Genomic DNA, 27,627 nt, shown 5'->3' with positions numbered 1-27,627 from the left:
CTGGATCTTATATATTATGTATTAACATAATTTAAAAAATGGAGAGACTTACAGAAAAATAGGAAGATGTTATTTTAATTAAGCAAAAACAGAGTTATAATCACTCTTTCTAAAAATAAAATTAGACTCTTTATCAATCCTTAACATCTGCATTTAATATTTTCTTCTAAACAAAAATACAGATGTGATTATGTAGCAAATTACAGTCTTTGACAGCATATAGTATTTACCTTCTCTTACACTTACTTTAATTCTAATTTGGTCATTAATACTTGACTCATTACTGCAACGTGTTACTTGTAGTAAAAGTGCCACACTTGAACTATAAACATGACATTGCCATCTTAAAACTGCTTTGCTATAAACTGTAGAGAATATACAGAGTTACAAAGTCATTGTGTTTTTATCAAAATATACAAACCCCCCCAAACCTAACACAAGCTATCAATATTTTTCTTATGAACTATACAGTTATATAAAATATTTGTAAAATTATCTTTATATTTATAAATATTCTACCTTATTTGCTTTGGTCTATAATTATCATCATACAAGTCCACTTAGAAGATATCTTTGTGTACTTTCTTTGAAACATGACCGTACTTTCCTGTGTTTATTCTTCTATTATCCTTATTTAAATGAAACCAAAGCTGCTATGAAACCAGAATTTCTCAAGGGGTTCATAGCATTCACCAATGATAGAATAAGTAAGTGGACTATATTATTACTTCAATCAATACTGTATTATCATTTCAATTGTAGTTTTACTGTACCCAAGCTATAGTTTCTTTTAAAATATTCAAGAAGACGAAGTAAGTAAACAGACTGTGTACCATATTTGCACGCAGAATGAAGTTGAGGATCACTAACCTTTGTCCTGACTTAACACATCACAGAGATGAACATACATGACTAATTGGAAATGCAGATACAGTACAAGACAGCCCTATCATATAAAATGCAACTTGTAGACATACATCCTCTTTGACTTTTTAAAAAATTAATCACATTTTCACAAAATAATGTTAACTGTAATATTTTGGTGATGTCTTTCAGAAGCCTATTCTCCCAGTTCTTAGCAAACTGTGAAGCCGTAAGGTTCACTGCAACCCTTCGGTGTGGCAGGATGAGGGAGGCAGAAAGGCCAACAATTCTTCCTCCAGCAACCCATTCCAGGCACGTCTCTGCTATGGGCCCACTGTCCTGGGCCAAGGGACACTGTGACAAAGCTTCCCTGGGGCCAGATGCTGGCACGGTTAGGGGAATCACTGAGGAGGGACATATGAAGGTTAGCTGTTGCATTTAAGGCATGGGGATGACAGGGAACCCCACAAACTGGCCCCATCCCTGTTTATACATAGGGATTGCCTCACGGATACATGAGGAAGCAAGAACCTAAGTATTTACCTACTCCTCCCAAAATCAAAGTATTTACGGGGAGTTGCTCTGTTGTTTGTTGTCCAGGCATTACTCCAAGATGAGGAGGAAGACTCTGTCTAAATCTCCTCTTCTTCTGCTGAGAAGAATACTTCTAAAAGACAGGAGTTGCAGACCCACCAGGAGGTGGACATCTATATACAGGATTTCTTTAAGGTAGGCTGTTTCATGAGAACAGTCTTCTTTAGACAAATGTACCTGAATAGCTCTACTAGGCCATTGACATTGGGCTTTATGCAGTTTGGAAGACTGGCTGTTGTGAGTTCCACTGAATCTTTATTAAATGTCTCAGAGATATCATAAATCTGGAATACTTTCCACACAAGCACTCAGACTTAATGGTTATTATGGTAACTACAAAACTGAATATGGAAAAGAAAAAGAGGTTTAAACTCCTGATTATGTTTTGTAAATGTTGAGTTACAGAAAAGCACGCCAGAGCTCAACTGTACTTCAGCGTATCCAAGTTCATGAAACATTTCCCACCTTCATTTTAGAATACACTAGATTACAATTATTTTGTTTATAAACACATTACTTTTTGTTATAAAATGCAATATATGGTTTCTGCAGCAAAAATTCCTTCTACAGAGTACACTGTGAACCTACATATTTACTTCGGCTAGAATGATTCTGACTTAAAAACAGCACTGTAAAATAGTTCAGTGACTAGTTTCCTGTAATGCTAAGTAGAAGGGGTTTGGTTGGTCTTTTTTTTTTTTTTGTCTTTTTTTTTTTCTCTCTCTGTCAGAAGTCTATTGTGTCAAAAGTATTTTGGGTCTTTCACATTAAGTTTGTGTTATTGCAAATACTAGTTTTTTCTTTTCTGTGTTATTTTTCCTTCTTTTGCATATATTGACATGTTTAGATGAAGAAATTTGATCTTAGTAAATGATACTAATTTGAGTGGAGACGTTTTCCCGTTTAATGCATCTATATTTTCTCCAATATATGGGTTTGGATTTTTCTTCTCTCTTACACAACTGTCACTCAGAGTATAACGTCTGGAGTTATATTTTGTATATTTTTTACTTCACTTCTTTCTGAGCCAAGGAAATGTGGATTTTCCAAAAGTTTAGTGCTTTCATTGCAAAACTGTTCTTTTCTATCTTGTGGACCTGAACTTTTGAAGAGATGTTTCTTCTGGTGCATTCCCAGAGCAGCTGCTGTCTTGCAAATTTTGGGGCACTGAAAGCAAGCATATCCTTTTCCATTATGCTCACGTATATGCCTTTGCTCATGGTTCCTTTTGGTAGAAAGATACAAGAAGCTCTGAAAACAGAACTGACAGTGGTAGCGTTTTTCTCCAGTATGAATTCTTTCATGTATTTTGAGTGTTTCATTTAAAGTGAACGCCTTATTACAGTATTGGCAGACAAACTCTTTGACACCCAGGTGAATACGTTCATGTTTCTGTAGATTTCCAAGAACTGAGAAACATTTACCACAGGTTTTGCAGGTGTAGGGCTTCTCCCCAGTGTGACACCTCATATGCATTTTTAAAGTGGATGGACTTTGAAATTGTTTTTGGCAAAATTCACAAATGTAAGGCTTTGAAGTAGCTACATGCCAGTGTACATGTTCTTGGATTTCTGCAGTGGAAGACTGATCTCTTTCACAGAGCTCACAATGAAGATTAGGCATTTCTGTGTTCTCTTCTTGACTGATTGCTTTTTCCTCAGGAGCATTCCTGAGTGCGTACTCTCGACTGCATGTGTTGTGGCTTTCCATAATGGTATTCTTGCTTCCATGCTTTTTCCTCCATTTGGTCTTTTTAATTTTTCTTAGCTGTTTGGATTTCTTTTTTGGTTTGTAATTATAATAGGGTCTCCAGGGTTTATCACTGGAGTCCTGGTCACTTACATCATCACACATTTCTGTCAGCTCCAGGCATTCTGAGCTATAGAGCCTAGATGGGCTTCTTTCTTTTCTCTCCACTTCTGGTTCCTCCATTAGATTGTCCTGTTTGGACTCATGTTTAGATTTTCGGCCCCTTTTACAAAACAGCTTAGATCCCAATATATGTCTTTTTACAATAGCCTCATTACCAATTTTTACTGTTATTTGACAAAGAGGCGCAACGTTGCTGTCAGTAGATGTTCCAGGTAAGGCAGGCTTTGCAATATACGTTTCAGTTTTACTTGATTGTTGGACAGTATTTGTTGTTTTGCTACACGAACCTCCAGATCCTGTGACGTGCTGCGTATCCTCAGTTGCTTCGGCTCTGTTGTACAGCAGTGTCTTCTTTTTCTCCTTAATAGTTTTTGATTTTGTAATGCACTTCCCATAATTATCTGACCCATATTTACAATCATCACTTACAGACTGAGTAGGTAGATTATTTGAAGATTCTGTCGTCTTGTTTTCTACAGAAGTGACTGTTTTACTGTGCATTATTACTGATGAAACTCTGCTACTGTGCATTATAACAGAGGGTGCAGAACTGCTGTAACTGATGACAGAGGTTGAATTTTCATTCACATTAGTTAAAGACACAACTGAGGAATCACACTCCTGAGAACCAGAGTCATTTGCAGCAGTAGAAACTCTTTTTTCAGCTGTGAAAAAGTCCCTTTGCAGGTCAGAATTTAAGATACCTACTCCCCAAGAGGAAGAGTTCTGAGTATTTGTGGAAGATGCTGTATCATTACATGAAGATGTATCCAAGGCAAGAGTTCTGTTGTTTGCTATTATATTACTTTGAAAATTCAGTGGTGGTAGCTCAGAGCTAAGAGAACTCGGAATGAAACAGTTAGTAGAAGCAGTTTCATTAACCTGGCTGCTTGTTTGAACGTTTTCATATGAAGAATTTCGGTAGGACTTGTAAGGTAGTCGCCTGCATTTCATAGGTAAAAGTCGATAAAGTTTGTATGGGTACATACTTGGTTTTAAGCCTCCATTGGCTGTCTTTTTATTTACTGAGAGACGATGGTCAATTGCATGGAAAGACTTCTGATGATTTTTTAGTATGTAGTAAGTCATAAAAGTCTCCAGACAGAAAATGCACTGATATCGTCTTTCTCCAGTGTGCCAGATCTCATGTCTGGTGCGATACTCAGCTAATGCAAATACTTTATTGCAGTAGTGACAAGGGTATGTTCTTCTCCATGAATGCACATTTGCATGTCTTCGAAGGCTAGACAATGTTACATAACTACGCTTGCAAACAATGCAAGTATATAATATCTGCCCATCAACAACCTTAACCAAATGATCTGTTTCTGGTAGAGTACAATTTGCATTAGAATAATCAGTGATGCTGTTTTCAGACAATAGAGGCTCTGCGTTTGCATATGAACTTCCATTCCTTCCGTCTGTAGCAGTATAGTTATCTGCAAAATTTTGTTCGTTTCCATTGTGAACCGATAAGCTACTTGACCTCATGCAGACTTGTTCATGACTTTCCAGTATATTTAAATTTGCAAATTGCTTGCTGCAATATTTGCATATGAAAGTTTCCTGATGCTCTGAATGGAGCTGAAGATGAGTACTGAGTAATGCCCTGTCATTGAATGATTTTGCACAACAGTTACAATTGTAAACAGGTGGAACAACAGTTGCCACAGATCCAGAGACATTAGCAGAATTGTTTTCCTCTTCTCTGGATAAATGGAAATCTCCTGCTTTATTTTGAGGTTTTGGAAAGGAAATAATTGTCTGATCAGTAACTGCTTCACGTTGGGCTTCTGTAGTGGTTACTGCAGGGGCTGGTACTTTTGCTATAGTCAAACCAGTACCCTGGGGCTTAAAGGCTGTCTTAGAAGTACTACATGCTTGTTTTCCTGGCTGAATGAGTGGTGTGGCTTGGAGATTTTCATAGTGGTCTTCACCCATCTTGTATGAAGGACTGCTTTCCTGTTCAGGAAAAGGTGTTCCTTGAAAAGTATCTCCCCCGGAAGAAACTGCATAGGAGTGTTCAGCCAGTGTACTGGCTGGCTCAGCATCTTTGCAAACGTCGCTTCTGTCAAGGCTGATGCTGGGAGCTTGTATTGTCTCAGATACCTTTTTAAAGCTTGCCCTCAAATCAAGTGGAGAAAACAAACTGTTTTCAGTTTCAAAAATTGAGAATGCATTTGTAATTCGTGGTCCATTTGTCACAGCAGAGTCTTCATGTCTCTTTTCATGTTTTTCCTCTTTGACAGTCCCTTTTTCATTAATACAGTATCCATAGGGGCAGGGGGAACTTGAAAAATTAACATCCGTAAGATCTTCTAGAAATGATATTCCCAGTTTTTTCCCTGCAGCTGCAAGGTCCGTTACAGTCTCCTGCCTCTTAACAACCACTGTGGAACTGTAGATGTAATTCAGTATTTCTGTAAACACTTCAGCTTTGAGATCATCTAACTCCAGTACATGACCTGAAATACAGATAGTACGACTCCAAAAAATGTTTTTAAAGTAAAGGCTTGAAGCTGCCAGGACATTACTATGGGCTTTAAATTTGGTATCTTCCACGATTATGGTGACATCACATAAAATACCCCGAATGCGCTGTTCATTTAAAATGGAAAGTACAGTGTCACTGTGGAAGTCATCCTTGAGATCCTTTGAATGGGACATGATTGTCATCTACAGAAAAAAAAAAAAGAAAAAGAAAAATGTAAATATATTCAGAAGGCATTTTTCATCCATTTCAGTTACAGACCAAACTTATAGTTCTATATTTATTTTATACATATTTTTAATTTATTAACTTTTAAATTTTAAGAATGAGTAAAATTTTGTCATAGCACTTCAGGTCAAAGTCATCTTAGGTTCACTCATGCCAACAATACTGAAGGTAATCTATGTACAGATCAAGGATGCAGGAACACCAGTAGCTCCTCAGCAGGAGGCAGAGAATCTTCTCCGTCCCTGCATGGGTCTGTTGCCCACCCCATGCCTTTCACTGGGGACCACAGCCACCAGCTTTCTATTGTGCCAGTGGGTGCATCTGCTCAGGTTCACACTGAATGACTCACTGAACCCTTGAGGTAATTCCCCCAGCATGCGGTTGAGGCATTTGGTAGACATTATGGGGAAGGCTGAATTGCTGTGGTTCTGTGGATACTGAGGACTTTGTTTTCTGGGGCTGTTAAGTCATTCTCTGACAAACAACACAATTGCATGTGATCCCCTTATTAAGCTGACATTTAAAACATGGATCAGAGATCCCCTACAAAAAAGTTTCAGTTACAGGATAAGGCTTTATAAACAAATGAATGCACAAGCAACACAATTTTGTAAACAATAGTGGAGTACATATAACACTATTTACGTAAACAGAGTATTATTTTTTAAATAGTGATTGAATTTTATTAAATAGTGTTCACTTTAAAATGACTGAAAAATTATAAGTAACTGAATTTATAAATTCAGTGAGTAAAACGAGTAATAGCATGGAGTTTTTTCTTCAGTTATAGATGAGATTCATAGCGTTCATACTTTAAAATTTGATGGTGTGTTCTTAATTTCTACCAAATAATGAGATTTAATTGCAATAGTAAATACTGTTAAATAACTGCCAATTTATAATAATGAGGCTTAATGCTGACAAAAAGTGTTTAGATTAGCCAGACTGTTACTGTATGGATATACTGGTTTGTTTAATTGAGGTAAAAGATGCAAGTTATGAATGAAAAACAGACTGAGAAAATGGATTAATTTGACAGTATGTATCTGGAGAAAGTCTCTGACTTAAGCAGATTATTTTTTTGCTCTGTTCAAATTCAGATCTGTACCATATAATGAGGTTTGTTCCTTTTTTTCCATCTCTGAGTAGTGTTTTTAACTACCACTGCCCATTTCTGACTTCAAGTCATGAAGAAATAGTTGTCCTACTGGCACTTACCAACCACCACAGTAAAAAAATCTGCATATTTATTAAAGACCCTTTTCTTTCAACTTGTGGAATCAAAATGCCCCTTAAAATGACCAACTACAGATATTTTGTAAGATAGCTTAAAATACTACCACACTGTAGTGCTCTAATAAGTTAGGAGTACTTTCTAAACATTCCATCTACTGCTCCGAACATAAACATTAAGTTTGAAAATATTTAAAATGCCCCTTACCCTAGAATAGTTTACATTAAAAATGCCAATATATTTATTAAGATGGGTTTGATCCAAATGGTGAAATCAAGGTTTGACCCATATTCACTAAGCAAACAGCAATGGCCATTTAGAACACACTGACTCTCTCACCCAAGCTATTCAGAAGTAAGCCTTTCTTGAAAACAGGGTCTTTATCACAAAGTCAGTAATATGGGACATACACCCTTGCTCTAGCTAATCTAGTTACACCTTGGACACTTTATCACAAATCCGCCAACTACCTCACTGCAAATTAAATTATACAAAAAACATTAACAATCTTACTGTAAAGACAAACACAATGTCCTATGAAAAAGATCATAATTTGGTACATTATGCATGAAGCTTGGAAGTAAAATTTGTACTTTGTAGCATGGCCCCTGTTTCTATCAGGAAGGTATTATCTATGCAAATGGCCAAAACTTCTAATAGAGTTTAATGGCTAAGAATTTTCAATGCATGTAATTAATAAATATCAAAATTGTGATTCACAAAAAATACTTCTGATGGCTTATGTATGTCATGGAGGTCAAGAAATGAATTCATCAGTGTAACTGTGATAGAAATGTAGACATATTATTTTGATTATCTGGTCACTCACAGCAGCTATAAATATAGATGCATTGTTTTGCGGCTTTAAATCTTAAAATCATAGTTTACATGTTTATTTATTACACTTATTTGGCTTAAAATGAGAGATGTTTATTCATTTGGAGTGATAACCTGAAATTCACAGTAGTTAGGTATGGTTATCTGCTTTGGTTTGGTATCTGAAAACCCATATATAATTGTAGATAGTTTATAGCATATCAAGTCTTCTACAGAAAGAATACTGACAAGAACGCTTTTCTTCAAGCAAGCAGCCACTATCCCATAATTGATTCTTTTTTCTCATTGACAATGTCTGAGATCACATCTGACTTGCTCATGTGATGTGGTATTAGAAACCAACTGTCAGACGTCAAAAACATTTCACAACAGGAGCTACTGATAGAGTTATTTCCTGAGCATAGAAAATAAATGATGTCAACTTTACCTCCCAGTGAACTGCCCCATAGGAACTTGCCTGTGTTTTTTCTGTTTCTTTATTGGAGACAGCTGGTTTTAGTTCAAAGACACTTCATCTGACATACTGTTTGCTAAATATATCACACTGCTACTTCTATACTAAGAAGCATTTACAAGCAAGGCCTACAAACCCAAGTGGTTTTAGTAGAAGTCTTATTATTCAACTAGTTATTTCAAAATTTATCCTCCTAAGGAGAAAAATTTAATATTTTCAATTTCTACTTGCATGTACCCAGACTGCCAGTTTTTGTAGTCCTGGATATTTTGGTATGCTCAGTAAAACACCAAACTAGATTTCTTGTGTAAAGATAATATAAGCTCTCATTTGCTATTTGGATATTTAATTTTTTTGCTGTATACTAAACCATCTGCTGCTATATATCTCATTGGAAAGTTATACAGAAAAATTCCAGAGCAAATTTATTTTCAGAGCCAACACTTTTTGCTTCTCTGTCTCAACCTAAGCATTCCCCAAATAGTCCATTTATTCATGTGTGTAATGATTCTCTAATGCCTTTTATTTTACCTGTCTTGCTTCTTGCATTTGTGAAAAATGTGTCTGAAATGCTATAAAATCAGAATGCTCTACTTAGCACACACATAAATGGAATATTTTAGAAGTATTTTACGTTCCATTTGCAGATCATACTGCAAAAGGAAAATGTGCTCTTCAGTTTCCAAGGGAGCTCTACTGAGACCAAGATACCCAGAGATCAAACTTTCCAGGTGTATTATTATTATAAAATATTTTTAATTAAAACACTGGAAAGTCCCATTTAGAATGTTACTATTATTATGTATTATTTTTATTATAGAATTATGGAAGAAATTCTAGTATTATTTATAAATGTTGCCCAAAACGTGTAAATACCATTTGACCTATTAAAGGTCAACAAAACTCTTTGGCCTACTAAGCCATCCTTTTTTTGACACAAATATGTATGTTATTTTGATACTTTTTACTCTCAATCCAGATATAAATAATTTCTCAGGAATCTGAACAGTACCTCTATAGTATAACTTAATAGTCTTTGGTGCACCTATAGATAACTTTAGCTTCTGAACAGCAGATTTTTTGATTGGGAGTTACCTTGCTATTTGCAGATTTTCTGCAAAAAGAGTACAGACTTAACCTGTCATTAAAAGTTGTTGAATCACTTTGAGAAATGAGATTTAAATATTAATCTGAAACTGGAGTGTAATGGTCAGTAGGTTGATTAAACCAATAAAGTTACCTTTTCTGATATCAATGAATACCACTCCAGGACAACAGTCATAAGTGAAAATAAGTAATACTAAAAGTTAATGGAAAGATCAGAGGTTGATGCATCCAAACACAAATTTGACTACTTACACCTCACAGATGACACTGCCAATTATAAATATTAGAGCAGCCAGCTCTACATGGACACTGCAGAGGGAGTAAGCTACTGTTAATTTTTATATTAATATTACTTTGACGTAAACAAAGAGATCACAAAAAAGTTTTACTGGCTGATGAATACCAAATACAACAAATACAAAATTCTTTACTACCAAAGAGAACTGCTGCAATCTAGGAATATTATTTTTAACTTTCGTTAAACTTCTGAAATCCACTGTCACGCAAGTATATGCCATTACCTATGAGAAGAGATACTTTTATTCCACTTCAGTCAGCTAAATTTGAAAGACAAACTAGTGGCATCAACAAAAAAAACATTAGGGCCGGTTGCTAGTACCCGGGCAAAATAAAAACCAGCAAGACAGTTGATAAACTGTAATAACAGTTCTCCCTCTGTTTTCTTATTCTGCACATTTCTACTGGGATTTTAAAGATGCTAATATTTTCTGGTACTTACCAACATGGACACTATGGAAACACGTTCACTCCGTAATTTTCTTATGTTCAGTTTCATTCCACTCTATTAATGTACTTTGAAGGCTACCTCTGTTTTGTTTCCAGCCTGTTTCCCCAACTGAGAAAGAACATTCATCTGTATCTAACTCTCCTAAAGGGCACTATTTTGTTCTAGAGCAGAAGTAGGGCTAAGGCATCACAAACAAACAAAACAAAAACCAAACAAAACCAAGTACACCCACACCACATTCTCCCCCCCCCCCCCAGCTCTATCCTGCTCCTTGCCCACCTGGAAACCTACTGTCCAACCATCGCTTTTATGATGGTAGCTCAGTTTTTTATGGAATCACTTCACCAGTCCCATCTGGGCTACCAGCACGGCTACGCAGGGCTGCCTTGACCAGGGTCCCTTCAGCCTCCTTACAACCTCAGGCATGCAGGGAAGTTTTAATGATGTCTAATTATGTTTAATAGCTTGCAGTGGCATGTAGCTTAGTGCTCCAGTCTACACAGCTACATGATACTTCTACAAGTACATTTATATTTTTTGTTAGACTCTCGCTGCTTGCATCCTTCCTTATTAATACAGAACACTTACCTTTTCTATTTGTTATAGCCTCATAAGCATCATAGACTTTAAATCATTTTTTTCGGCCTCACACGGTTTCCTCTAACTTTTAATTCAGACAGCTGGGGAGGGGGGGTGTTGGAATTTAGCGTAAGACTATTACGTTAGTATTAGCAGATCTCTGAAGCCACCAGATGAACCATTCCTTCAGAGCCGTAATTCTTGCCTATGAGCAGCATCCCTAACTCGTTCTCTCACTTCCTACTTCGCACTTTCTACGATCGTTTCTCATCACATGGAGAACGGCCTTTACACCCTTATCAGCGCTCAGCGCAGGCTTGCGCTTTTTACGAAGTGATGTTTCTCGCTTTGAAAACGAAAGCGAGTCCCGTCTCGGCGGCAGGGCACTCCGTAACTGATCCGGCTCTAAAAGTAATTAAAAAAAAATAAGGCGAAACCAGCAAACATTCCCCGCTGCACGCCCGGTTCCTTCAGGCATGGAAAGGCTTCACCCCCTTGTCCGCGTCCGTTCCGACACCCGAGTTCAGGGCGCCGGGCGGGGGGGGGGGGGGGGGAGGGGGGTCCCCGCGGGCTCGCGCGCAGCCTTCCCCCACAGGGGGGAGCTGGACGCGCGCGCTAACAGCCCCGACCCCTCTTCTCGTGAGCGGGAAGCGCCGGCTTCCGCAAGTACGTTCAAGGCCGACGGCTGCTGCAGAGCTGAAACGCGACTGCCCCCGACTCCTGCCCCAACTGCCTCGAACACCAGCTCCCGGCGGCGGCACGCTAACGCCAGCCGAGCTCCGTCCGTCTCGGAGCGGAGCGGAGCGGAGCCTCTCGAGACACCCAAACCTCTGGCAGCCCCTCCGCTGCAGGCAGCTCGAGGACGCTTCCTGTTCACGGGCTGTAACCGCGCCGGGCTGGACTGCATCTCCAGCCGAGGGGGAGACGCGCGTGAACCTGGCGCGCGATTTTCCCCAGCAGTAACAGAAACGCTTACGCAACTGTGCGCTCGAATGCAGAACGACTCACTGTTTTTGAGCTACCTGGCGGTTAAAACCATGTCTGTGAGGTTTCCTCTAGCAGGGAGGAAGGCGAAGGCAGCAGCTCAGCGGGACGGTGCGCCGGGTGCGCGGTGACGTGACAGGTGCCATCTTCCTGGCGGCGCGTGGCCCGCGGCGCCCGCCGGCCCTGCCGCCGCGCGCGGCCCGCTGACGGCGGCAGGACGGCGCAGCAGCCATTTTGCTCTGATAATCCCTGGTAATCAGATTTGCCTGTGGTTTGTGAAGTACGGGCTGATGGCAGCGCCCTGGCCTCCCTTCTTCGTTTCCTAGCGGCTGCGTTATTTCTCGTGCGTTTATTTTACAGCAAATGCTTTGTGCTTAATTAACACGGCCAGCTGGGAGATCTAGCGTGTCAGCCAAGTTGTTTATCCGCAAGGACTGTAAATTGAGAGAGATGAGGAAATCCAGTGTTCCCTGTATCCGACCCCTTGCTCCGTGGTCATCAATGCGGTTTTGTCCACATCATTTAGAATTCCTCTTGAACCTAACGCAGGATTTTGATTGCCTTACTCTCCTTCAGAGCCTTTCTCGTAGGAAGAAAGAGAAAGCATGTATGGAGGTACGCCCAGCTCTGTGCATAACTTCTGCAACCACCCGCTAAAAAGGACAGATGAAATACTCCCTTGAAAAAATGTCTGAAGTAAATTCATTTGGTTACTGAAATATAATCACATTTACCTTATTTTCCTTATCTGATTATATTAATTATCTTTTTATAAGCATAAATAGAAACTCACGCGGTATCGTGTTTATTTTAAGCAGTAGTCTTACTCTCTAATTTAGGTTTCTTCAGATGATTATTGCCTCAGGAAACAAGTGCAACAATACTATTAGCGCTTCATAAGCACTAACAAATGCTTACCTAGATAAAGAAGGAAGTAGCTTGATTTCATTTAGCCAGATGCGCCAATATATTTGGTAGTCTTCCTATATGTTCTCTCTCTCTCTGCCTCTCCCTTTAAACAGTCAGCAAAACCTGTTTTCCCAGTTCTTGGAATCAAGAAGCTTAGAGAAAAACTGGACTTTGAGACAGGTGGAAAATACTGTTAGAAAAATGGACAATTTGCTTTTGTCTTAAAGCTTGCTTGAAAATACTAGTTTTGCCCAAGGCTGACCTGTGTTTACTTTTTACAAGCTATTGTGTATGAGGTTTTACTGGACAGTTATTTTGTTTTCAAATCTTAAGCCTATGCATTAGAAGCACTGAATAGTAGGAACTGATTCATTTTAGACCAAAAAAAAAATCCAGAAGCAGGAACTATTTCATCATTGTCGCCCTTAAGGGGCCTGGAAGTTAGAGCTTTGCTAGAGCCCCTTCGTGATAAATGCTGATTATCATCAGAGGAAACTATTTAATATCAACATAAGATACACAACCTATTATAAGGAGGGGAGGTCTTTTTTTCCAGCATTCTGTCTTGGAACTATCATATGCTTTCCTGGTTGTTTAAAAGATACGGAAAGAAATTTGTTCTTATCAGGAAATTGTCATAATTTCAGTGACTGATCTATACATCCCCCTTCTTTCACTATTTTACACAATCCACATTAAAAGATCGTTTCTGAAATCCTGAACATCTCTGTGGAGAGCTTAATTACTGCTTCTGAATCACTGAAATTCTTATAAATAAGTTCACCTACTGAAGCAATGAGTATCTTTTTAGCTTAGGACTCTCTGCTACCAAAAAATGGTTTCTTTCATCTTATGACAAACTGAGCTGTTCTTATCAGTAGCTGTTTGCCAACAGCTATGGAAGGTGGCACAATAGTTGAAGAACACAGCAGTATTGATTGCAAAAGCAAAGTGTGTCCCAAAGTTTTCACAATCTTCTTTTTTTTATTCCAACCTACATAACTGGGAAGCAAAGTTTCATACTCACAGGTAGGTTACTTTTAATCTTGGACTTTGTCTATTGCTTATTTACTATTGTTTATTATCATTTTAGGTGCATATATACATATTAATATGTATTAATGAAGATTTCTGACACAAGTGCCATAAGAGGCACTTGTGACAGATATGTTGTCAGTAAAAATACAATAATATGGATTAAATTAAACCTGTTGTAATCCTTTAAAAGAAAGAAATGCATTACTGAACAACAATAAATACAAACATCTTTTTAGATTACATGAAACAGATTTAAGGAAGATTAGGTTATGAATTCCCCCTAAATCTTAATTAAAATTGATTATTTTAAACTGTTTTGAAAATCAGATGCATAGCCATCATTTGTATAGCAGATACCCCCAACTTAGAGACATTAGTTTATTTGTACTTGATCATTTGATGCTCTGGCAGTATATATAACAGGTTAGGAGAAAACCGACTAATTTTTCTCTTTTTTTTCTTTTTTTTTAATTGATAGGGTATTTTCTTAAGGCAACTTCAGCTCATCCACTAAAAAAAGAATCACCTTTTTTATGACTAGTACTGTAATTGAAAATACTAATTTCCATATATATATATATAATTTGTGCTACTTGGAATTCTTAGTCCCATCACCTTATGTATTAAAATTATTCTTCAGAGTAAGAAATTTTTATAAGGCCATCTTGGCTGCACCCAGGATTTTACATTCTCATTATAATATTTCACGTAAAACCAATTGCATGCAAAGATAATGGTGGAACTGGTGCTGCAGTGGAACCTATGTGAACAGACTGCATTGATAATCTGTGAGAAGTCAGACTAAGATTTATCTGCATCTGCAGCCCTGATTTCAGGGGCTAAGCCACAATACAAATCATATAGTTTAAAACCAGCAATCTTGCTAGTGTATGCATACCAATTCCCATTCAATATATAAATGATTGCATATAACATCACATAAATATTATGTTCTTGTTAAATAGAACTCCAGGTAGTTTAGCAGTGGATTATTTCTTATATGGTAAAATTGCAAGGCACAGAGAAAATTGTCAGCAAACTTTTACTTCTTTAAAATGTATAAAACAGTTCCAAGGTTACTGATGTGGTGGTGTTTGGATGCTTTTCTGAAGTCTGATAATCTCACTTCTGCAACTTGTGGCACGTGGTATTCTTTCCTTAAGAGTATTTCAGACTGCCTAGGAAAAAAATGTTCCAATGTTCCTCTCTAGTCAAGCAGTTTCAGTTCTTAAACAGCAGCAGGAAACAACATATATAGCATTACCAACTCTTGCAAATTCCTCATGAGTGACAGGATTGGTTTCCTTCTCAGTGCCTAGAGCAGGCCACCCTATCCATGAGAAGAAACACTTGGATGGACTGTCTTCTTCATTGCTCTCACTGCTGAGGTCAAAGCAGCTAGTGATGCTGCTGAGGAGGAAAACAGCTCCTCTGCACCCCTCAGGCAGACAACACTTCACTCAGAAGTGAGGCACAAGAAGGAACCAGCAGCTCAAGATGGCTTCACTCCCCTTTCTGTTACATGAGCAAGGGAAAGAGTTCCTTTGTGTAACCCTTCTCCTCTTCTCAAGCATCAAGTGCAGGGGGAGGAAGGCAGAAGGAGCACAGTTATGGAGACCTACAGCAGCTGCCTGCTCCTCCAAGTCTGGTTGAGAGAGGAGCCTGGCAGAACTCATTTGGCTCACAAACTGTGTGAGCTGTGCATGTGCACCAAAGAAAGTCTTTCTCCAAGCTATGTTGCTTTCTTGCAATTTAGGCACGGTCTAATCTGAGTCCCATTAACACTAAACAGAACACATAAAAGCAATTCTTAAAGGTATAACTATATCTTTGTCGTTCTGCCAGTCTAAATAGGAAAATGAAGCAACAGCAATAATGGACATAAATCCAAATTCTTCTTTTGCACAGAATATAAAAGCTTATGTTGTACTGCTATTAAGAATCAGCTGACTTTAGATCTTGCTATCTCTGAACAATCTCAGTATTATTTTCCGTTTAAGTCTTTCATTTTTTATATGCTGCTGACAGGCCACTTTCTAGCCTCCTACACTTCTGGGACATATCACAGTCCTTAGCTAGCACAGATCAATTAAAATAATGAAGCTATGTTTACAGACAGAGTAACAAAACCAGACATTTTTCTGTTGTTGACTGTTGTCACATGTAGTAATTTATGTATTTGAATACCTTTAAACAAAAGTAGCAAATTAAACATTTAAATTTTGTTCATTTTGGAGAATTACTATGTGGTGTTCTGTTGCCCATGCAGTTATCAGAAAGAAAAAGTAAAAGTAGTTGAACCCCGCTACTCATTTTCCAATTTTCAGAGGAATCATCCTTTGAATATCTGAACCAACATCCACAAGAGCAGCAGCCAAGCTGCATGCTCAGAGGCCACTGTTATTCTCAGTCAGGTGTGCTGGGGGCCAGGCCAATGCAGCCATTCTTGCCCTTTACTACAGCCGATGCAGCAATCATGCTAGACTGAAAATAGGGCTAAATCCCTTCCCCTGGAAACACCTGATTTAAGTATTCTGCTAGATGGCTGGACACAGCCATTTTGAAAGCTAGAATTGGTCTTCAAGCTGTAACTGGCCACCACTGATCTCCAATATTCTTAAAATATTGCAAAATATGTTTTTGTGTTTGCTGTTGTATTGGTAAACTTTAGCATGTCAAAAGCAATGCACAAGTGATAGCTATTACTCTGACTCATCATTTCAGTGTGGCCATTCATTATGACAACTTATTGGACACACAATAACTTTGGCTGTATGCTCTTAAATATTCTTATGCTCCATTTTGTGCTGACCTAAGTGGCCCAGCCCAAGCCCTATTCCTCCTCTTCCATCCTGCTGGACGTTTCCAACCTAAAGCTATAGCAGGGCCTCTGCTCGTGCAATGGAGAAGGACTGTAGCAAAAGCTGGTAGCAGCTGGCAGTAAGAAGAAAATCTTGATGGCTCCACCTCTGGTTTGTGCTGCATGCTCTGCCACCAACGTGAATTACCCCAGGCACAAATCCTGGCCTGACAGTGAGCTCAGCTCAGATGGGAAGCAACAAATAATAAAAAGAAAAAAAACAGTTGACTTGCATCTCCCTAATAATTTCCCAAATTAGTAGTATTATAGCATGTGATGGTATGTAACAACATTGTTTACGGTTCAGGATCATGAAAAGATTAATGTCATAGTGTTCAAACTATCTGGAATTAATACTAGATTCTGGTACACTTGACTGTTGAGAGTTATGGAAATGTTTAACATTGTCAGGATAATCTTTATTTGCTAAATCTCATTGTTACGTATGAAGCCTTCTCTCTTATTGCACACTCCAAAAAAGTCAATGGGAACCTTTTCATTGATTCAAGGGGGTTTTAATTAGGCTACTCATCACATAAACAGCTTCTCAGATTACACCAACTGAATTTAAGCTCAGGATTTGCAGATTCCCGTTTTTTCCTGTCTTTTTAATTACTAGCATTTTAGACTTATTTCTTAAAGATATATCATCTTAGGATAGCATAGTTAACCTGAAGGGTTGTATACGCTTTTCATTTTATATACAAGTGAATACTTTAAGAAGGCAGGCCAAAAATAACTTCTACATAAACTTGCTGAAGTCGGTAAACAAATTTGTTAAAACTGATCTTATATATCTGAGCTTCTTTTAAATACAGGAATATAAGACAAAATCATACTATACAAACACTTGCACAGAAAGTGTGAATACTGCCTAAACGCTACATCCACATCTTATTCTGAAAATCCATGAACAACTGCCATTTTCATTCTTCTACAGCTTTTTCTTCCCCCCTGCCCCTTTTTCTGTTGTTAACTATTACAAGACAACACATGGTCATATCTCATTGCCTGAATACGTTGGATAGAATGAGAGTGCTGCAAGCAACACCAGTTTCATTTTTATTTAGTGGCTTTAGTTCGTCACTGTGTAAAACAGTATAGTCGTACTTGCTCCTGAATGCTGGTACAAGTTTCAAATTTAGAATGCCTAAGCATTTATGAAAGATACCGTGAACCTTAATTTCAATCCATATTTTGTTGTCTTAAAGCAGTGCTATAAGTATTCAGAATCTTGGAGAAAGGTTTCAATTTGCAGACCAAGCCTACCATGCCAATTTTGTCCACTTATCGCAAGTGCAATTTAAAGCGCAATGAAAAGAAAAAAAAATCACAAGAGATATTTCCATTGAAAACATGAGGTTTTTAGGTTAAAACCTTTGAATATTAAGAATCCACATTGGGCCATGCCCAGAAATCTTTTTATATGGTGATTTTCAAGATGCATGCATTATTGTGAGCACATGGTATGTAAATGCATTAGGCTACTTAATAAGCATTCACTGACACACATCTGCAGCTTTGCTAATGTACCTTTTATTCGTATGTGGTTGCCAAGGAAACAGGTTATGGCCCAGTATTCTACCTAAAATATACTGAGCAAGCGTGCTATGACAATTTACTGAAAATAGGTACAACTTAGATTTTGTAGCCCATTAATTCTGTAAGTCCAGGTAACCTGAATTTATTTAATTGTAATGTTTCGCTGATTAGTTTAAACCACCAATGCCATCTTATTGTCTCTGAAAATCCATTACCATCTTCTATGTCATACAACATTGTGTATTAAAAGTAAACTTAAATACAGAAAACATTTTGAGATATTCTGGCAATTGAAGAGGGGTTTTGTTTTTGTTTTTTTTTAATTTGTTTCCTTATCTAACATTCTGCCTGGTAGCCTTAATTACTTATTTCTAGATAGAGATATCACAGCATTAATGACTATGATGCAAAAAAATGTTTCCTACAGAAATTTGTGCAAACAGTGCCACTGAAATCAATGAAACTACTGCCTTCCTATAACACAAATTATACTCTGTGATACAAAGAACCACGTTCAAACTTAATGAATTAATCAGGATTTCACCGAGTCTTTCATTCAATACATACGTATCTCAACTCTAAAGCACAGATGCCGAACATACTTATTTTAACCAAGATGATTATTGCATATTCACAGTAAGAAGAAAGGAAAATGCTAATATTTGAAAAAGCCATGCAAAATGTGACTCTTATTTTGAAATATCCTGATTATTTATCACAATACTATACTTCAGTTTACAAAGTGCTCTTTGCAGCTCATAATTCAAGAGGTTTTCTACTACCTCTGATTAGAGTCATGTATAAAGGTAGAGATTAGACGAACTATATACAACTTTACCAAAACAACAATATTAGAAATGGGCATTGGCACTAAGAGAGTTCCTCTACCTTTATTGTATGGCACAGATTTGTAATGAACACTAGTGACTGGGATCCAGAGTTAACATTCTGGCAAGCTCGTGAAGTTTGCTTGCCTGCCAATATGTTTGGTCTGTACAGATCACTGGAGGCTATAACAACCTGTTTCAAAGATCTGTTCTGCCTGATTTTGTTTGTCCAACCTCTATGGCAATAAAAATCCAGCGGGAGCTGGAAAAATCCAAGAATACTGACATGAGAATAGACCAGTGTGGTACCATAGTGAGAACAACTCTTAAATGATTGTAAAAAAGGTAGAACTTTAACTGAAAAAAAAAAATCATGTAATGCAGTGGTTTTAAAGTGTTAAATATTTTAGCACTATTTCTATGTGAGTTTTAAAGAGATTTCAGCTTGCTATAATCACCCCATAAACTTACCCACCTAAAATCAGGTTGTTCTTCTGCTAGAGTCTTTTAAAAGTGGTATCGACAGGTATTTTTGGCAAAACCATCTCATTAATTTTGTGAACTCTGTGGCTACTGTGTATCAGCCTGCAAAGGGGAAAATCCAAATTTAATGACTAAATTATTAGACAAGTACTAATTTCCAGATACATTGCGTAATTCATCAAAATTTTCCCTGGAGTGCTGTAGGACTCCATATCTACACCTGGGAGGCTTACAACATACCAGCAATAAAACAGTACCGTTAACCAAACTATTGTGAATAATGCTTCTAACTGCATTGTTTTATTATGGTTTAACCTGTATAGTGCAAACTGGACATAATGTTTCATGATGTGTTCTAGACAGAAATGTAAGGACATTATCAAGTTTGAAATAATTTTTCATTGGGATCACTGGAAAAATTAGACTAAAACCAATCCTTGGCTCTATTTCCTTTCCCCCGTCTCAACTATATCCAAATTATTCCTCACACATTTACTGAATAAGACATCAAATAATGGAGGCTTCACAGCTTCCTCAGTTAGTCTGCTCCTGAGTTTCACAAGGTAACGTCAGCAGAAAACAAGTGTATTTTAAGATTAGCTTCATAGTTTGCCAGTTTATAAAAGAAATCATGGTACAGGAAGAAACAATCATCATTACTAGCTAAATCCCTTGACTCCACATAAACTGCTGAAACCAATTACAAGTTATCCTTTATCTTAAATGCCTCCCTGTTTTTTTGCAGTCTTTCAAAAGGCCTTTTTTTTCCTCCTTTTTCCATTCTGCCACTTTTCTTTTGGTCTCTTCTGTCACAGATGTCATCACAGTATCTGTGATAATGACATTTCTAGGCAACTCTTGTTCTCTAGAATACACTTCCTGTATCTCTCTGCTTACAAGATTATTCATCGTTGTGAAGCATCCTGATTTTATGTTATTATGTATCAAACGTCCTAATAAGGTTATCATGTAATAGTGTAAAAATTATTCAGAACAGGGCTTTGTTTCAAAGCTACTAAACAAAATTAAATTGTTCCATAGAGCAACTGCAAAATCTTACAGATAAAGCCTTATGAGTCATCTGATAGGCATTTATATAGCAGCAATTAAGAATACATAGATCCATCTTCCATTTGCAAATATACCATATACTTTTATAAAGAACATTGTACAGGAAATACAGGATCCGTTACTCTGGCTTTAAAAGGTAAGAAGGTGAGCTAATTTTTTTCGTTGGTTTAACTGAGTATATTTTTAGTACATCTTGATTTGAATAAGTATTCTATAGCTCACATCTGCCCATAACAAAGGCCAGAATGAAAGAAAATTGCATTAAGCCATTTTTATTACTTCAGATACCAATAAAGTCATATTCACAAATGACGTGAAATATTATGGTGAATGGGAAGCTTAAACATCATATTTGGAGGAATCCAGCAGTGAAAGATCTTATCAAAGCTAAAGAATTCCCAAATTTGATAATAGTAGAATTCAAATGTAATATTATACATAATAAAGCCCTTTAAAAACATAATAAAGCAATTCACATGATACATTACAACAGACACTAGATGCCCCAAAAGGGTTAATTCGTACCTGTTCTTTACTACCAGTCTAACAGTCTGACAAATATTATCTGAACACAGATAGTTTCACACTGAGAGACCTACAGTTTCAAATCAAAATGAAGTTTAGAGGCAGAAGTAACCTTAATCAGAAAGGTCATTGAAAAGCAGGTAGAATAGTGTCTGAGTGAATGATTTTTAGTTTTAATTCCTTTTTACTCGTGCTTTGTATAGATTTTCTGTTAGGCAGAAATGGAATTTGCATGGATAAAAGAACACGTTTCAATTATAAAGGGAGGATTCAGTATCAACAGTTAGACTTCTATGATAAAACTGGAAAAAAAAACCCAAGCCCCCCTAACAATAACATTTGCAGGCTGTGCTGGAGGTGTGAAAAACTGCACCTGCTCCTACGTGCCCTGGTTAGCCCTCTCAGCCAAAGAGAATAAAATGGATGAAGTTTACACAAGATTTCTTATGGCACCTCTGGCTATAACATTCTGACGCTCTGCATTACCTAGATGTAACTACCATTAAAATACATACAGCAAACCATGTATAATAGTCAAACTGGAAACAGCTTGCTAATTACTAGATGACTCCTTAATAGATAAATCAGTTTCTTTAGCTAGAAGAAATTACTGTACACAGGCTGCCAGTGAGTTTTTCCAGACTCATGAAAGCACTTGAGTTCAGTCATATTAATTACAAGAGGACTTGCACCCCCTAACAAAAGAGCAAATTTGTAAATGGATTTAAAACAATCATAGCGACGCATGCTCATGTAACAGAGCTACACTTTTTTTAAATGCCTTGAGTGGGTATGTTCAAACACAAAGACATAATAAAACCAGTTTATGGCTAAGTGCCCCATCTTTTCTAAAGATAAATATCAGCAGCAATAAATAGATTGCTTCTACATAGCATTTGCTCAGCAACTTCCTTTAAAAACAACCACACAAGAAATAAACAAAGAAATGCAATTTTGTTAACTACATGTAATGGTGCACTCTATATTAACATTTCAGACAGGAAAATAATCAGCAGAAGCAAGCTACTGGAGATAAATCAAATTACAAAAAAATGCAAACTTTAATATGTCACTTGAGAGATGCTGTTTATTACGTTTTCAGTTCTGCTTCTTTAGGTGGAACGGGGGAATATTGCACTGCGTCAAACTAATCTCATAATTATGAATCAAATGGTTTTATTATCATTATTAAGCATTGGCCTATCAAGACAGATGACAAGCCATATTCTTGAACAGTTATACTCTGTTTATTTGGAATGCACTGAACTGATATATTTAGAAATATATGAGAATTAGTTTGATATTACTGACACTGTCAGAGCTATTATTGATAATTGGCTGTGCTTCTAAATACCTCCTCTGCATTAATTTTCAGTGCTCGGTCCTCATCCACACAAAATATACTTAGTCATTTTAAAGTCAAGGACATGAAAGGAAAATGGCTACCCTGCTGCAAAAAGTCTCATTGCAGTAGTGAGAATTTCTCAAGTCATGTACAAAGGAGATTCACAAGGAGATACACTATGTTACAAGCTCAGTAGAGACATTTAGTAACGTGATTCTATATAAGCAGTTACCTGTGGTACATGTAAGATTTAACTTTACTGATACTGTTAAAAATAGTAGCTAAAAATAGAAGTAAGGAATTGTAAAACTTAAATTTTGCAAAATCTCTAAGGTCTGCAAATTACCGCAGACCACAAATGAGCTTACTCTATAAAGACTTGTTTAAGATCCGACAGAAGATCTTTTCCAGTATGCTTAAACACAGCTCTTTACCTGAACTTCAGAGTGGGTCCACTATTTAAAGATAGGTTTATTAGCATTACTGTGGCTGAATTCAGCAAAGGTGAAAGAAGATTTAAACATACTTCTGATTCTCTACATTTCTCAGCTGCTAAGTATTTCAGTGATACTTTTATACTTGTGATAATGAAACTATCACTTTATATACACACAGTACAAACCTTGACCTACATGCAAGACTAGGCTATATTAAAAAAAAGAAACTGGGGTACGTTTCTGGAAACAACCAATGCAAAACAGGAATAGAACAGTTTTTTGTTGTGTACAGCTTTATAAACATGGCATCGTTTAAGAAATGATAGCCGCATGGAAACATAAAATGAGATCAGATTCTCATTTAGAAGTGAAAGGAAACAACTGCAAAATTTCCATTTGCATTGTGATATTGCTATTAAAGAGAGTAACATCTTTCTACATCTCTACTATTGCACCTTTTAAAAGGATTTGGTTGCCAAGGAAACTGGTTCTGGCCCAGTATTAATCTGAAACAAATATATTAGAAAAGTTAGTGTAAGTAATACAATACTCGTAATTCCTTTTATTTGTAATGCTCAAATTCAGGTTTTTGTACCTAAGGCTGTTAACTTTTTATTTCATAACCTTTTTGTGTGAAGTAAAACACACTTCAGTGAACTGATAGTCAGTTTAAGCTGACAGGGCCATCTACATCATTCTCTCTCTTTAAAGTCCTTCTACCTTAAAATAAAAAGAAATACTGCAGGTTTATGTTTGTAGCTAATACTGAAAATATAAGCATTAAAGCATATTAATCTTTATTTAAGATTTCGCACAAAACACAAAACCGCTTACGACAGAATTTAAATATTTTTCATTTTTCTTATCTACCTCAATTTTTATTTTTGCATTTTAACTGTAAGCTTAGTAATGCTTGTAGTCAGCTTTAAAATGTAATTGAATCAATAGGGTTTTCAAAAATTCTTTTGTTGCATAAGCGTTGCCACGCCCTTAGTACATATGATTATTTTAACAGACATGATTGCTCTACTTTCACAATAGATTTTTTAAAAACATATAAGAACAATTGTCATGCCAATATGTGAAGCCAACAATTTAATATTAGGTTGTTTTCATTAACAGTTTAATACATTTTTTTAACTGAAAGCTACATTCCAAAGCCCATTTCATGTTCTTGCAACACTGACCAAGAAATCAGTAAAACATGCAAATCTCAACCTACCTGCGTGTACCACTTAGTGCAGTGTTAGCATGGCAATGCACCCAGCCATTTTTATGTAAAGCGATGAAGATAAGTTCTATTCTTGGTCTTCTTGATAATTTTTTAGAAGCAGTTGTCAAAGATCAGATGGGAAGCAGCTTGAATAGACCGTGATCAGGAGAACCGAGTTTATCAATAGGGAAAGCAGGAGTGGGGAAAAAAAAAATGTCCTCATCCAAGGTTTTCCGAAACTGCAACACAAGGTTGGTTTTTTTTTTCTCCTCCTCAGAGGGTTCAAAGCTTGAAGCTGACCACTGCAAAGGCCACTTGTCACATTTACTGAAAATCAGCCTATTGATATCACAGCTGAAAATATAAACTCGACAACCAAAGCCCATTGCACAACGTGGACTGCGTAAGAGTTAAAAATAGATTTGACGTGCCTCCTACCTGCATAATAAATATGTAAGTTTCAAGTGCTTTAATTCGATATTCACATTAATTAACAATACAATATACATTATTTAAACTACAGTAAATGCAAGAAGAAAAAGGGTGACACCATCTGGAAGCACAGTTTGCTTTTTTTTTTTTTTTTTCCTTTCCAAGGGCTAATAATGTAGTTTGAATGTGATGACAAGCTAACAGCTCACCACATTGCAAATGAAAAAAGAATTCTTAAGGTGATGCTCAAATATCTAAGCCTGTAATGCAGCACAAACCAGTCTTCACTACTGCATGACATGGCATACAGACCATTTACATACTCACATTTGAGATACTAGGCACAGTATAATGAATTCAATACACAGCATGCACACAGCACAAGCAACGTTAATCCTGCCTGCCATTTTAGGCTTGCAGGAGTAAGATACATACTGCAGCACAGCTCTGGTAAGGGAGGAGGCAAGGGACAGCTCACCTTAAATGCAGTATCTGATTAATGTTGTAAGTGACATTGCGTATCAGCTACAGAGTCTTGGTTCAACTGGGTGGGAGGGAACAAAGAAAATTGTCATCAACTGGTGATGCAAGATGAGCTCCAGTCACTAACACTGTTAGCAAACTCCAAATTCTACAATGATACAGTAGTAGGCTTTTCAAACTCTTATCAAAATCTGCCTGTGCAATGGCTGAGTCCGCCTGCCGAGGAAAACAAAACAATCTTCTTGCTTATTGGAGAAACGCTGGATTGACTACATAACATCCTCTTGATGCAGAAAGATTTCACGTCGCACATACTAAATCCTGGAGGCATTTGCTGTGCTTTCTAATTTTTAAGTCTCAGAATTAAAAAATAAAATAAAAAGACAATGATAGAAAAAATAGCATAACTAAAGGTCTAATGTTCATACAGATAAAACAGTTCTTTTTCTTTCCTTTCTGTTTTCTCTCTTTTACAGTCCATCAAAATCCTGAGCAGTATTGACAAACCACACGAGCACAGGGTCTGACTGCATGATCAGCTGTCTGTGTCTACGCTACACCCTGTTAACCACAAGCAGTGTTAGAGCTAAATATATCTGCAATGCAGAAACAGTAGGTGCTATGTGGTATACAATTCTGATTCATTATAAAATATTTTTCTATCCTCAGATATAATAAATAAAAGAAAATTTGGTGCTGATCTCTGTCAGGCACGATATCTGTCAGACTTACAAAACATAAAAGCTATCCTAAGTATACTGACCTAGATAGCACTAAGAAGACTTAAGCAGCGTACAAGCATACTCACTGTCAAAGCAAGGAAAACGAAACAATGATTGTCTAATCAAACTGAAAGCAACAACTCACTACCACAGTATGAATTCCAAAATGCTACGTACTGTACATGCACATCTCATGTTATTGGAAGATGCAAAGCTCCTTTGTTTTTTTTTTCTCGGAGGCTTTTCTTAGCTACGGTTGCACAATGACATTCTGACATCATGGAGGTCAATGCAGATACTAAAGTGCTGTCGTCTTTAAGAAAAAAATAATTTTGAAATATTAAACCACAGCTGCAAAAATAATTATAATTTAAAATTTCCCATCACCTACTTAACATCTTTCTGTTACCTTCCGAGATTAATAGCATGCACACTGTTCAGCCGCATACGTTAAATTGGTATCACCCTCTGCAGAGACTGCAAGACTAATTGTGGGAATTAGGTTTTTATAAATGTTAAAAAAGGCTTATTTTCTGGAAAACTTCAAAATACAATAAAATATTTTGCATATTTAATGCAAAATATACAGAGAAAACAAAAAGCATTAAAAACTCCTAATCTGAGGGTTTTTTAAAATGCGTAATGAGCAAAACGGGTTTTATTTTCATTGTCACTGTGTCTCCAAAGGGAGAATGAGAGAACCATGCCACACTTTACTATAACCTGAATTAGCTTCCCAGAAGGATAAACCATCAGGTGAGGTAAAACTGTAAGATCTACCTGTTTAGAGAGCAGAATCCCACACACACCATTGCAGTGACTTTTTACAGCTTCCTACTTCTCCGCCTGCAAATACTGCAAGCTGATACCCAACACACGACCAGAACTGTGAAGATTAACGTGTTAGCTCTGAAAATATTTCACTGTAAGATTTCTTTAGGTAAATACTATTTACCATATCTATAAGTGAATATAAATGGTTTCTGGCCAACTGCTGAAATAAATAGATCCTTGTGAGGCCAGATTTGTACAGAGAAGCACGATCTTTCATTTGACCTGCCAATATAGCTGAGAAAGAAAGTAGCCAAATTTTCAGCCACATATTCTTTCTCTAGGAACCTGTGTACCCTATGATTTTTTTTTCTAAAAGAGCACCTGTTTTTAAAAATGAAAGGTAATACCAAGTATTGTATTAAATCAGAAAGCGTTGCACAGCAACAACTAGACTGCAGTATGTACATATTCACTTCTTGTAAAAAATAGACAATATGATTTTGCTTTTTTTCCTCTTCTTTTTTAATTATTAAATAGTTATCTACTTAATTTGGAGGTTTTTCTTTGGGAAGTTATTTGGCATCTTGTTCTCTTTCATTTTAAAGGCTGGGAATGAGATGATCCTAACAGTCAGTGCTTTAAAATATTCAGAATCCACTTCCATAAATAGCACATCTGTCACACAGAAAGGGAACCCAGCCAGCAGAAAGGCAGACCAGACCAGCAAAAACAACTGCTATTCCAATACATGATTACAAAATGGGTTAGGATTTTAGCAACCCTTTATTTGGATTTTTTTGTTGTTTGTTTTGAGCTTTTTAAACTAAGAGCTGTCTGATTATATACGTGCCACCATATATCAACTTTAAATTAAGAATGTTAAATATGGATTAATTTTGAGGTTTTTTTAATGTTCATCTCTTAGTCAAATATATACTATCAAGCTAGTCATGCCCTGTTTAAAACTATGGCAA

The 27,627-nt window shown here is 36.9% G+C and overlaps 1 protein-coding gene and 1 long non-coding RNA gene across 12 annotated transcripts; one reads left to right on the top strand and one right to left on the bottom strand.

Annotated features, from left to right (window-relative positions):
• Nucleotides 1-57: 57 nt before the first annotated feature.
• Nucleotides 58-26,695, bottom strand: ZBTB38 (zinc finger and BTB domain containing 38). 11 transcript variants are annotated; one of them, XM_069792200.1, is made up of 6 exons: nucleotides 26,660-26,695; nucleotides 26,057-26,192; nucleotides 25,153-25,218; nucleotides 24,252-24,481; nucleotides 19,644-19,753; nucleotides 58-6,006 (listed from the first exon to the last, which is right to left on the bottom strand). In XM_069792200.1, exon 6 carries the CDS (start codon nucleotides 6,004-6,006, stop codon nucleotides 2,428-2,430), a length of 3,579 nt encoding a protein of 1,192 aa, XP_069648301.1. In that variant the 5' UTR covers nucleotides 19,644-19,753; nucleotides 24,252-24,481; nucleotides 25,153-25,218; nucleotides 26,057-26,192; nucleotides 26,660-26,695; the 3' UTR covers nucleotides 58-2,427. The 11 variants fall into 11 exon arrangements, with proteins under 11 accessions (XP_069648301.1, XP_069648305.1, XP_069648302.1 ...); XM_069792204.1 differs by lacking the exon at nucleotides 24,252-24,481; XM_069792201.1 differs by lacking the exons at nucleotides 26,057-26,192; nucleotides 26,660-26,695 and having other exon boundaries at nucleotides 25,153-25,706.
• LOC138686853 (uncharacterized) lies at nucleotides 13,092-27,134 on the top strand. Its single transcript, XR_011326175.1, has 3 exons — nucleotides 13,092-13,930; nucleotides 24,520-24,695; nucleotides 25,634-27,134. It is a non-coding gene; the product is annotated as an uncharacterized lncRNA (long non-coding RNA).
• The last annotated feature ends 493 nt before the right edge of the window (nucleotides 27,135-27,627 follow it).

Source organism: Haliaeetus albicilla, chromosome 9 (assembly GCF_947461875.1).
Source record: "Haliaeetus albicilla chromosome 9, bHalAlb1.1, whole genome shotgun sequence".
Taxonomy (NCBI): domain Eukaryota; kingdom Metazoa; phylum Chordata; class Aves; order Accipitriformes; family Accipitridae; genus Haliaeetus; species Haliaeetus albicilla.
This window is presented reverse-complemented; position numbering and strand designations above follow the sequence as displayed.

Coding starts and splice junctions, on each gene's coding strand:
- ZBTB38 (XM_069792198.1), bottom strand. CDS start 10,477: ATGAAACTGAACATAAGAAAATTACGGAGTGAACGTGTTTCCATAGTG. Junction 6,007..10,420: donor TTTCCATAGTGTCCATGTTG/GTAAGTACCAGA, acceptor TTTTTTCTGTAG/ATGACAATCATGTCCCATTC.